Source organism: Phoxinus phoxinus, assembly GCF_949152265.1.
Source record: "Phoxinus phoxinus genome assembly, chromosome: 21".
Classification (NCBI taxonomy): Eukaryota; Metazoa; Chordata; class Actinopteri; order Cypriniformes; family Leuciscidae; genus Phoxinus; species Phoxinus phoxinus.
The window spans coordinates 28,767,024-28,778,384 of NC_136896.1; the positions used below are offsets into that span (position 1 = coordinate 28,767,024).

At 39.3% G+C, this 11,361-nt stretch overlaps 1 protein-coding gene across 1 annotated transcript in view; it reads left to right on the plus strand.

Moving 5' to 3' along the window:
• Nucleotides 1-11,361, plus strand: part of tanc2b (tetratricopeptide repeat, ankyrin repeat and coiled-coil containing 2b) — a 105,624-nt gene that overhangs the window by 89,835 nt on the left and 4,428 nt on the right. The window contains exons 15-23 of the mRNA XM_079594689.1: nt 3,828-4,271; nt 4,345-4,438; nt 5,407-5,540; nt 6,936-7,059; nt 7,151-7,326; nt 7,677-7,809; nt 10,664-10,755; nt 10,859-11,005; nt 11,249-11,349. Of these exons, the coding sequence (XP_079450815.1) occupies nt 3,828-4,271; nt 4,345-4,438; nt 5,407-5,540; nt 6,936-7,059; nt 7,151-7,326; nt 7,677-7,809; nt 10,664-10,755; nt 10,859-11,005; nt 11,249-11,349 (1,445 nt within the window). The remainder of the gene's footprint in view (nt 1-3,827; nt 4,272-4,344; nt 4,439-5,406; nt 5,541-6,935; nt 7,060-7,150; nt 7,327-7,676; nt 7,810-10,663; nt 10,756-10,858; nt 11,006-11,248; nt 11,350-11,361) is intronic.

The following is an 11,361-nucleotide window of genomic DNA, read 5'->3' on the forward strand; positions in this document are numbered from 1 at the left end:
TTACATATTTAAAACAGTAATATCCTATACTAAACTTAAACTAATCTTGACAAACTATATATCATTTGAAAGCTTACAATCTCTAGTTTACATATTTGGTGATTTTCAAAATGGAGTCGTAATTTATCAATTTGCAACAAGAATATTGTCATACTCCTAAGGCGTGTTCAGACTTTTATTTTGAAATAGTGATGAACATGAAAAATCATGAAAGAATGGTAGAAACCTCAGTTTGTTTTCATGCCAAGAGTTCAAAAGATAGCATCCATTCAATTCTTTTAGAAAAAAACGTCTGAAAATGTTTTAAATATAAAGAAAATAATAATAGATTCACCATTTGTGATCACCATCAGCGAGCTATAATGCACAAACGTGTTCTTTTTGTGTTTCTTAGAGGTTGAATTCATTTCAAAATCTGCCAAACTTCCAATACTACTTCTGAATAGCATGTCTACTTCATAAATTGTATTAAATAATGGTTGTAAAAAAAAAAAAAAATGGTGCAGATCACTCAAACAACATATGGAAATGGAGGCCCCCTTGGGCAGTAATGTCAACTAGTGGAAAAGTGTGGTACTGCGCCCAAACTAAATCTCACTGAAAGCTTATTTTTTTGAGATATCAACCTAAAATTTGAAACACAACTTGTTCAGATTTTTGGCATTGATTATTTTGCATTTTTTGAGTCCACCAGGTTTTGAAAATATATATTTTATATGAAATCTGAATAATACAATTTTTAACATTGTACATTTTCATAAACTCAAACTTCTATAACTTAATTTATTTCACTTCTACAAAAATCTGCCAAATGTCTTCTTTAAAACAAGACCAATCTTACATCTATATTCCAAATACTTCATCATTTGTGGTCATACAGATTAGAGTAAGACATCATTCGAAACTGTATTTTTATTTGTGTACACTCACAATAAAAACAAAATGTTGTGCTTTTGTAAAATAAAGAAAACAAACAGGATACTGCTTTCTGCCGTCCCGGTTTCCTTTCCGAGAAGTTTGTGGAGTGCGTCACAAAATTGAATCAAAATTAAGCATATAGACTACTAGTAAGCACTTGAACTCTTGTTTATGGTTGGTGCGTAGATCGTCTCTTCTTCTTCTGCTCTTTTTCCTGTTGTGGTGGTTAGCAAACAGCATTGCATTACTGAGTGCGCCCCCTTCTGGAGTGTGGATCGCCTGTGACTGACTGTATTTGTCGTCTGACTGTATATTCACTGAACCGTGACTTCCGTTACACCCCTAGAAGCATTTAAAATGATAGTTACCTACAGTATAATCTACAATCAAACATGACTAACTGCACTGAAGCTGCTTACGGTGTTGTTAGACAGTCCACTTGAAAAAATGCTTTACAAATTGAATATACTGTAGATTTAAAAATGTAATATCAAATTATATTTATCTTCAATTCATTATATATTATATTATTATTTTACATTTTGTTACACCAATATGATTAAGTAATAATAATAAGTACGGTATTATTATTAATGCCAAGTAACAGATTTGATTAGACTGGATGGTTGGAATATTATTCGTTTCCCAGGGAGTAAAAAAAAAGCCATGTGAATAGCAATTATATTTATAAGCAAATGCAACAGAAAATTTGACAATTAGAAATTTGACATTCAAACTTTAATTACGTAGCTTATCACAAACAGCAGCCAATCAGCAAACAAGACCGATTCTCATTAATTATTCCAAAAACTGATGGATTTTTCTTTATTGTCTGGTTTGTTTTAATTTCGTGCCTGGATGCTAGACGCTAAGTCGCTTACACTGGACGTCTGACAGCTGCGCGCAACAGAAAGCTGATGGAACTGAAGTAATGAGTCATCGCTATGGAAACGATACACCGTTTCAACTAATCGCTTTGTTGTAAACTAGAAGGTTTTATAGCCTGTCAACACCAGACATGAGCGACAGAGTAAACACAAGTAAACGGATGGCCTGTTCTGTTTCTGATGCACTCCTTGCACTTGTGCTACTTCTGACAACAGTCTGACAAATGTTTGCATCCTGCATCTGAAAATTATATAGCTACTTCCCTAATATATTGTATGTGAAAAACAGTACGCCAACATAGTGTCCAAATACATTGTACACTCTAAAAATGATGGGTTGTTTTAACCCAATTTTGGGTCAAATATGGACAAACCCAAACCTTGGAAATGCAATTTAAACATTAAACCCAATGGCTGGGTTTGTCCATATTTGACCCAAAATTGGGTTAAAACTACTAAGCATTTTTTAGAGTGTATTCAGAGAAAAAAAAGTGCCATCTTGATCTACTACTTAAATGGACACTTTACTATCCCATGAGGCCACGGGAGAGGATTTGTGAATGACAGTGAAGCGATGCAACTGACGCTGGTAGGTCACGTGACCGTAACAACATGGCGGATGTAGTACATCCAGATAACATTCATACTACCCATATTCATTCTATATAGATTTCAGATGCACTGACGGTGTTAAAATGTTGCAAACCTGAAACCATATTATTTTTCAAGTAAGCTACATCTCTAAGTTTTAGCTCATCTCGTCGTGAATCTTTGGTGTAAACTAAAGCAATAAGCCCCACAAAGCCGTGTTTTACGTGTAGCTGTTCTAAATTCACTGTAAAACACGGCTTCAAAGGGCTTATTGCTTTTATAAAACGGTTATTCCATAAAAATATTTATTTCAATATTTATTTTATTCATAAAATAAACACCAGCAACAAAAAAATATAACGTTATAACACATTTATTCCTCCGCCAAGCAATGTAGTTCCAAAGAGGTTGCCAAGCAACACATGCAGCAACAAAGAATGTCTAATACAGTAATACTAATGTAATGCGGTCACAGGTGTGTGTTTATATTTTTATATTTATATTTTTGGGCAAATGTAAAGACCCTTTCACACTAAAAGTGAAAAAATAATGAAGGAAATGCAGATTCTGTACTGTACAGTGGAGGGTGTCGCTCAAACAAACCTTCAGCTGCTGTTATTCTGGATAACTGAAGAATAGGACCCTTATACGCTTAATTTACCAATAAAAACTAAACAAATCTATAGTCATTTTTGCTTATGGTTGAACTGAATCATCGAAGGTCTGAAGCAAATACATTGGTCAATAAAGTGAGATTTATTTAGAGATTTAAGTTTTATTTAACATATTTAGTTATTGGAGGTTTGCATAGTATTCTGATTCTGCATTTCACTGATTTTATTCATTTCAAGGAATATTGAATCTTTTTTGTGTGCAAGTGAGATGAGTAAATGCTCACATTTAGTCTAGAACTACAATAAACATCATGTTCACACACACACACACACACATACACACAACGCCTCTGCACTTCGATTTGTCTCAACATGAGGACAAGAGAGCTGTCAGTCAGTCAATAAATAGGAAAACAAAGTAGGTTGCGTTACTTATTTGAAAAAGTAACTCAGATATTTTGTTGTAGATTTTAAAAGTAATGCGTTACTTTACTAGTTACTTGAAAAAGTAATCTGATTACGTAACTCAAGTTACTTGTAACTCGTTACACACAACACTGGTGTTTGTGGAGTAATTTACAACGGCTTCGAACCAATCAGAATGAAGGACCAGAACTATCCGTTTTATAATCACAAACAAAAGCTCTTAAATGCTCTTTTTTTTGCCTGTAGGACTAATAAAAAATCCATCTATGATTCATGGAAATTTCATTAAGCCAGTCAATCAGATATAAGCTTACGATTTTGGCTTTTGTGTCCTCAGTTCGCATCACACCTTGCTGAGTAATATTTGTGTGTGTGTTTGTCCTCTCCATAGCTGGACCACTCGGACAAGCATGGTCAGTGTGCACTAGTGCACGCCGCTCTTAGGGGACACCTGGAGGTGGTGAAGTTCCTCATTCAGAACGACTGGGGCCAAGCACACCTCCAGACCCCGTCCCCTACACAGTCACAAGACACGCCCTCCCCAACACAGGCCACGCCCTCCCCCACACCACCAGAAGCCACGCCCTCTCCTACTCAGGCCACGCCTCTGGAATCACAGCCGTCCAGCCCTGAGCAACAGGAGGATTCAGTGCAGACACCACAGGAGTCCGAGCAGAAGGAGGAGGAGCAGGACGAGACTCCAGAAGAGTCGGGACAACAGACACAAGCAGACGCTCAGACTGAGCAACAGACATCGCCACAGCCTGTGTCCTTCAACAAGAGCCTCGCGGTACAGCAGGCCCTTATAGCAGCAGCGAGCATGGGTTACACTGAGGTAATGCCCTGCTGGTGTCTCATTATTTCCAGCATGCTTCTTGCTAGCTACTAACTGTGTCTATGTCTTTAAGATTGTATCTTATCTCTTGGACTTGCCTGAGAGGGATGAAGAGGACACTCAACGTGCGCACATTAACAGCTTTGATACCCTGTGGGGCGAGACGGGTAAAGCTTCACTCTTACACTCTTTATTAAATAATTGTATACTAAAATATACATTCTTATTGACATGAGATCCTAAAGTAGCTGATTTGGAGCACTGTACATTCACTGTTTAGATCAATCACTTTTTTTTCAGCTTTGGTTCGGGAAGTATTTTTCCTTTTAATTTTTGCCATAGAGAGTTTTAAAGTCTTCATTTAAGAGATATAAGCCATGAACCAAACCAACCAGTTATGGGAAGAATCACAACTGTACAAAGTTTGATTAGAAGCAAAAAATTGAATCAGAAAAAAGACAAAGGTACAAGACTGTGTACTTAAAGTTAGTTCACCCAAAAAAAAACATCTGTCATTTAAGACTTTCGTTCATCTTCAGAACACAAATGAAGATATTTTTAATGAAACCGGACACATTGACAGTCCACATAACTACCATTTTAACGCTTCAAAAAGTTTATAAAGATATGCTAAACTTTAAAATAAACTTTAAAGTGCTGTGTAAACTTGATCGTATCATAGCAAATCATATACGAAACCTCCTTCCCTTTCTTTGTACTGCAATACTTGAGGCATGTTGAATGAAACATTTTTAACATTCCTCTTGCAATCGCATTGCCATTTGGCTTTGCTTTCTGTGTGAAGAAAGCATATAATGTGCTCTGTTTGAGCTTTAAAATGCTGTCTGACTGTCCCTGACTCTGTTGTATGAGCTGAGCTGGACGATGACATTTCTTGCAGAGCTCCTTTATAGATGAAATAAACTAATTTAATAACTGATGATCTTTTCAACGGAACCGAATCAACACTGAACTAACTTCATCTGAACAACTGCCGAAATGCATCATTTTCCTGTTATCACTGTGAAGCTGCTTTGAAACGCTCTGTATTGTATAAAGCGCTATAAATAAAGGTGACTTGACTGTCTAGACAGGTAGCTGATGATTGACAGGTCTGTCCTGCTCTTCTCCTCAGCACTGTCAGCAGCAGCAGGGCGAGGGAAGCTGGATGTCTGCCGGCTGCTGTTGGAACAGGGCTCTGCTGTGGCACAGCCCAATCGGAGAGGGGTAGTGCCACTCTTCTGCTCTGTGCGGCAAGGGCACTGGCAGGTAATTGATATGATTATCACTGCAAAATGGCTGCCCACTGCTCCGTGTGTGTGTGTGTGTGTGTGTAGTGGCACAAAAAGTGGGTATGCGCATAGGGGCGCAGCACCCAAAGCGATGGGGGGGGGGGGGGGGGGGGGTTAAAAAAATTGGGGGGGTATTTTCTATATGTAGCTGCTGTTGTGCGTTTCTAAATAATTTCTGCATTTCCTCAATGTTATATAGAGTAGGCGCCCTCCTAAGATTCCATCATAGAATTTTGACATAGAAGAAGGGGGGGTGATATTGCGAGCGGGCGCAGGCGCCGTGAGTCGTGAGTTGTCATCGAAAAAGATGGATAAAGCAAAAAAGCTGTCGGGGGCTAAAAATAAAAAAGGAAAGAGGGAAAATGAGATGGCATGTCAATTGATGCGACAGCAGCTAAATAAGTGGATGGTGAAAGGCAACAGCCAGGTTACAGGTAGGATTGTGTGACGTCCAGGCATGTAACGTTAGGCTACTGGCCATGGGGACTACCGGGATATTCCCGGTGGGCCGACGGGCCGATATATCTCATACTTTTTTTTCTTTTTTTTTGTCTTAACGGCCCATAAAACTCGTACTTCGGCGCCCCATTCGTTTTGTTTTGTTTTGCCTAATTGGCGGCGCTGGGTTAGTGCCGGTGTAATGCATTGGTCAAAAAAAGTCAGCGTTAGTTTTTTTTCTGACACCCCAAGAAACGCGTAGATCAGCGGCCCATTGGTTCTTTTCTTGATTGACACTGGGCTGGCCCAATCACATCTTTAATGTGAAGTATAAAAAGATTTACTCATTCAAGTATAGAAATTAGTACAAAATTATGAGTTTCATTTATTTCTATTACATTTGTTTCACAATATATGGCTATTACTATCATGGGATTAATATTATAATATTATAACTATTATTATGTAGTAGTGTAATGTAAACAGACACTGTAACTAAATGAGGTTTGAATTTGTCTTTATTTAATTTGCACACTGAATATGGGTTGGAACTTTTAATTTTGAACTCTCAAAGTGCACCAGATTGATGAATTTAACAATAAAAAGCACAATTTTTTCTTATGGGGGGACAGAGGTCCACTCACCACAGCTTTGTGTGTGTGTGTGTGTGTGTGTGTGTGTGTGTGTGTGTGTGTGTGTGTGTGTGTGTGTGTGTGTGTGTGTGTGTGTGTGTGTGTGTGTGTGTGTGTGTGTGTGTGTGTGTGTGTGTGTGTGTGTGTGTGTGTGTGTGTGTGTGTGTGTGTGGACTAACTTAATGGATGGGTTAAATGCAGTGGACAAATTCTGAGTATGTTACCATACTTGGCCTTCACATGTCATTTTCACTTTTTCCAGCTTTGTCCATTTAAGATTTGTCTTCATGTTTGTCTTTCAGATTGTGGATCTGTTGGTGTTGCATGGAGCAGACGTAAACCTGGCTGATAAACAAGGCCGTACTCCGCTCATGATGGCCGCCTCAGAAGGACACCTGGACACGGCGGAGTTCCTAATGGCTCAGGGTACATGATATACACCTTTATGACACAAAGGGGCAGTTTTATGAAGCTTGCATCAAACATACTGTACCTCATGTCTTTTGTGTATTTGTAGGTGCGTCTATGGATCTTATGGATAAGGAGGGTCTCACTGCGCTCAGCTGGGCATGTTTGAAAGGACATCTGTCTGTGGTCCGTTGCTTGGTGGAACGGGGTGCCGCGACGGACCATGCTGATAAAAACGGACGAACGCCTCTCGATCTGGCCGCCTTCTATGGAGACTCGGATGTGGTGAGCGATATTTCAGTTGGCTTGACAATTTTGGGTTAAGATTTTTCAGAATACTTAATCTGAGACCAAAATGTCTTCAAACTACATTCACCACACGCCTTCTTCAGTCTATTTTGACTCTGGTTACCAAATCTCTGTACTATTATAACTAATTGTACTTTAGGTTTTCCCTTAGTGAACTATTAAAAATTCCCAAAACCGCATAGACTTGCTGTGAAAAGTTCAAAGAAATTCCACCCAAAGCATTCAAAGAAGATCCTCCAAACCTGGCATCACCCTTTCGACCTATTATGCGACAGTGTTTCCTGGAGATGAGTCTCTTTTCTTTTCGTGCTCTTTTTCTGTCTCAGGTGCAGTTCCTGGTGGATCATGGGGCTTTGATAGAGCATGTGGATTACAGTGGAATGCGTCCTCTGGACAGGGCAGTCGGCTGCAGAAACACGTCGGTGGTGGTCGCCCTGCTGAACAAAGGAGCCAAAATCGGTACGACAATGGCTACGTTTACATGCAACCAAATGATCTGTTAGTAGTTGGATTGATGGTTCAAGCAGATTGAAAAATTGATCCAGTTGAGCTCAATCTAAATTACATTTCGAACGGATTAGAAGGAGTATTGTAGACCGGAAATAATCCGATCAATCGGAAAAAAAGTAAGCATGTAATCGCTTCCCAGCAAACACAGAACGTTAGCACAACGTACCCAACCTTCTAACAATGTTTTAACAACATGGCCAAAAGGTTGCTATAACTACGTTGTGTGGTGAAGGTTGTTACAGCGTTGTCACAATGTTGACATTAAACCACCGTTCAGGGCCATTGCTTAAGGTTGTGCCTATGGTGTCTTGACAACCACTGGACTACATCTGTACTCGTCACTCGTCACTGCCCTGAAGTGCCAAAATCAGCCTTTTAAATTTCAACCACCCGATTCTTCATCAAGCAAGGATGGTCGTGAGTATTGCGTTTCATTTAGCCTACCTCAGCTAAATAAGATACGTAATTATTATTCAAACACAACCTACAACTTAATTTTCTAATGTGACTAATGTAGCCTCGCTCGCATTCAGTTTTTCATTTGATTTGTCTGCTATTTAGTCTCATTCGTTTCTTTGCTCCTCTGGATTTGTGGATGTTTCCTGGGATGATTCCGGTTAAGTCACCGACCTTTATCGCCCGGCTTTCGACTACTGTCTGCCATGTACAGAACCGGTTTTGTTCTTTGCTTTTTATGTTTTAATGATTATACTTAAAACAAATTTGAATATTCGTTTAATTCTGGGGGGTTTTCTTCTTTTTTCACAAATGTATGACTTTTGGAAGTGCAATTTGATTACCATGCAGTTTTAATAAAGTTGAATTAACATAACGTTAACCTTCAGTCATTTTTACTCTTCAAAGTGTAACGTTACACTTGCAGGTGTGGATTATAGTTAGGCTAATTTACTGATAGCCCCATTAAATAAAAATAAGGATAAACAATATTTAAAAAGTATATAATCATCTAACATCTGACTAATTAAAAATTAACCTCAAAACATAAAATGCTAAATGGGGGATATCTATAGCCCTATCTAGCATTAAAAAAAGGAAATTGTCCGTCGTCTCTCAGTTGCTGAATGTCGCGCAACAACGTTGCTACAGCCCTGTCGTGTCTTACAATTCTACGTTGTTACAATGTTGCAGGCACGTAGACAGCGACGTTGCTATTGCAGAAATGCAACGTGCCACAGACGTTGCCACAACGTAAATGTGTTTGCTGGGTTGAATCCAAACTTTTTCTCAATTGTATTTAAAAGTTCTTTGCACACATGCGCAGTGCCGTGTTGCGTATATTTACATGCATTTTACATCTTACAAACTGGTCAGTGAAGGCTCCGAATGCACCGTAAATGAATATGTGAATTGGATAAGTTTAGGCTTCATATGAACAGAACTTTCAGAATCTGAAAATGGATTGGATTCATTAAAATTTATGAAAATATGCATGTAAACATACCTAGTGTAATGTGGCTCAGGTGTTGCCAACATAGAGGAAATCAAATGTCCCCACAAGCATAGTAAAACTAGAAATCCCAGACCCTCAAATGAAGGAAAGTTGCTTCTCAGTAGAGTCCGGACCATGATGCTAAAAAACCCAACATGTATTTGTATGTTTTTTCCTTTAGCTCAGCTTGTGCTAGCTTGCTTTAGCATTCTGCTGCTCTGTGCTTTACTTCACTTACTCCAACTACTCTTGGTTAACGCGTCTCTCTCTGGAACCGTGACCCTTTTTTGTGTGTGGCGTTTGCATTTTGTTTTCACTCTCTATCTGTTTCTCTTGCTGAGAAAATCGTTCTCTGTTTGTCAACGCAATGGTTGGTGAGAGATAGTTTAACGTTGTTGGTGCTGGTGCCGTTTTGTTGTTTAACTTTTCATTTTCTATTCTTTAGCTGAAGCTCTTATTCCCCACCACTCACGGCTGCTTTTTTGTGTTCCCCCTCACTTTTCTTCCACAACCACCGCCATCTCTCTTTACTTCTCCTTTCTCCCACTCTCACATTCACTCACCTACACACACGCCACTCTCATAACCACCTCTGGTTGTGCTGCTCACCTCATCTCACTCTCCTCACAACCCTAATCCCCATTCCCTCGCTCTCACAACCCATGACCTCCGGCCACAGGATGTCAGACACTGCCGAGTCGCCACAAAGGAGGTAATGCTTGTGCTCAGGCTGCTTGCATCTTGCTTCCCTTCAGGCATCCTGGCAGCTCTCTTCTCTATGTTCTGTGTCCAGTGGTGTGTTTGGGTGCTGTATCTATCTTCTGACTGTCTGTCCATCTATTGTCTGTCTCTCTGTATATTTCTCTATATACCTACCTCACCTGGGTTTCCCAAACTATGAAAATAGAATCTTATGATAATGTATTAAATTAGTTTGAAATGTATGTGAACTATTATATAAATATGAACATAACTCCCAACATTTCATGGGGCATTTCTTAAGATCATTTAAAGGGGTGGTTATTTTTATTTTTTGAATTTTTTTATTTTTTTTCAGTAGGGTCCAATGGTTTGGTCCCCATTTACTTGCATTGTATCGGCAATAGTTGAAGTATGACAAAGAGTTTGGGAAATCCTGTATTAAACAATAGCATCATTGCTAATGGTTAAAGATGAAAGGATACAGGGAATGAGAAGTTGAGTTCGCCCTGAAGGCATCCTCATCCTGTTGTCCATGCCTTCATCTGTTTGTTATGATTCCTGAGTGTTCTGCACTCCTCGTCTCTCTCCATGTTTCCCCCTCAAACCTTTGATTGTCCATTTTGACCCATCAAACATCCTGTTACCCCATAGGTCCTGCTACCTGGGCAATGGCGACGTCTAAACCTGACATCATGATTATCCTACTGAGTAAACTTTTAGAGGAAGGAGATGGCTTCTACAAGGTCAGATATACTCATCATCTACCTCTAATGTTTGCACAGATTTGTCTAGAACAAAGACCTTGGCTCTATGTATTTACACAGTCAATCATTTTTTCTCCTGCAGAAGGGTAAAGTGAAGGAGGCAGCTCAGCGCTACCAGTGTGCTCTGAAGAAATTTCCCCGTGAAGGATTAAGTGAGGACCTGAAGACCTTTAAAGAGCTCAAAGTGTCTTTGTTCCTGAACTTGTCTCGCTGTCGGAGGAAAATGAATGTGAGAACAGCATGAACGTTACTAAAAATACTTTTGCCAAAGTCTCATTACGATTATTAGTGCAGTACAGTACAAGTTCTGGATATATTTTTGTAATGCTGCAATATTGTAACTGCAGTATGCAGCATGTCATAAACACCTTGCTGATATACCTCTAGGACAACTGTGCAAAATAATGAAATATCAACCCCCAGAATACAAAAATAAAAATATATTTCACTGAACATACTTTCTTGGCCACAGGACTTTGGTATGGCGGAAGAGTTTGCTACCAAGGCTCTGGAACTGAAGCCTAAGTCTTATGAGGCATACTATGCTAGAGCCCGTGCCAAGCGTAGCAGCAGGTAGGGGTTATT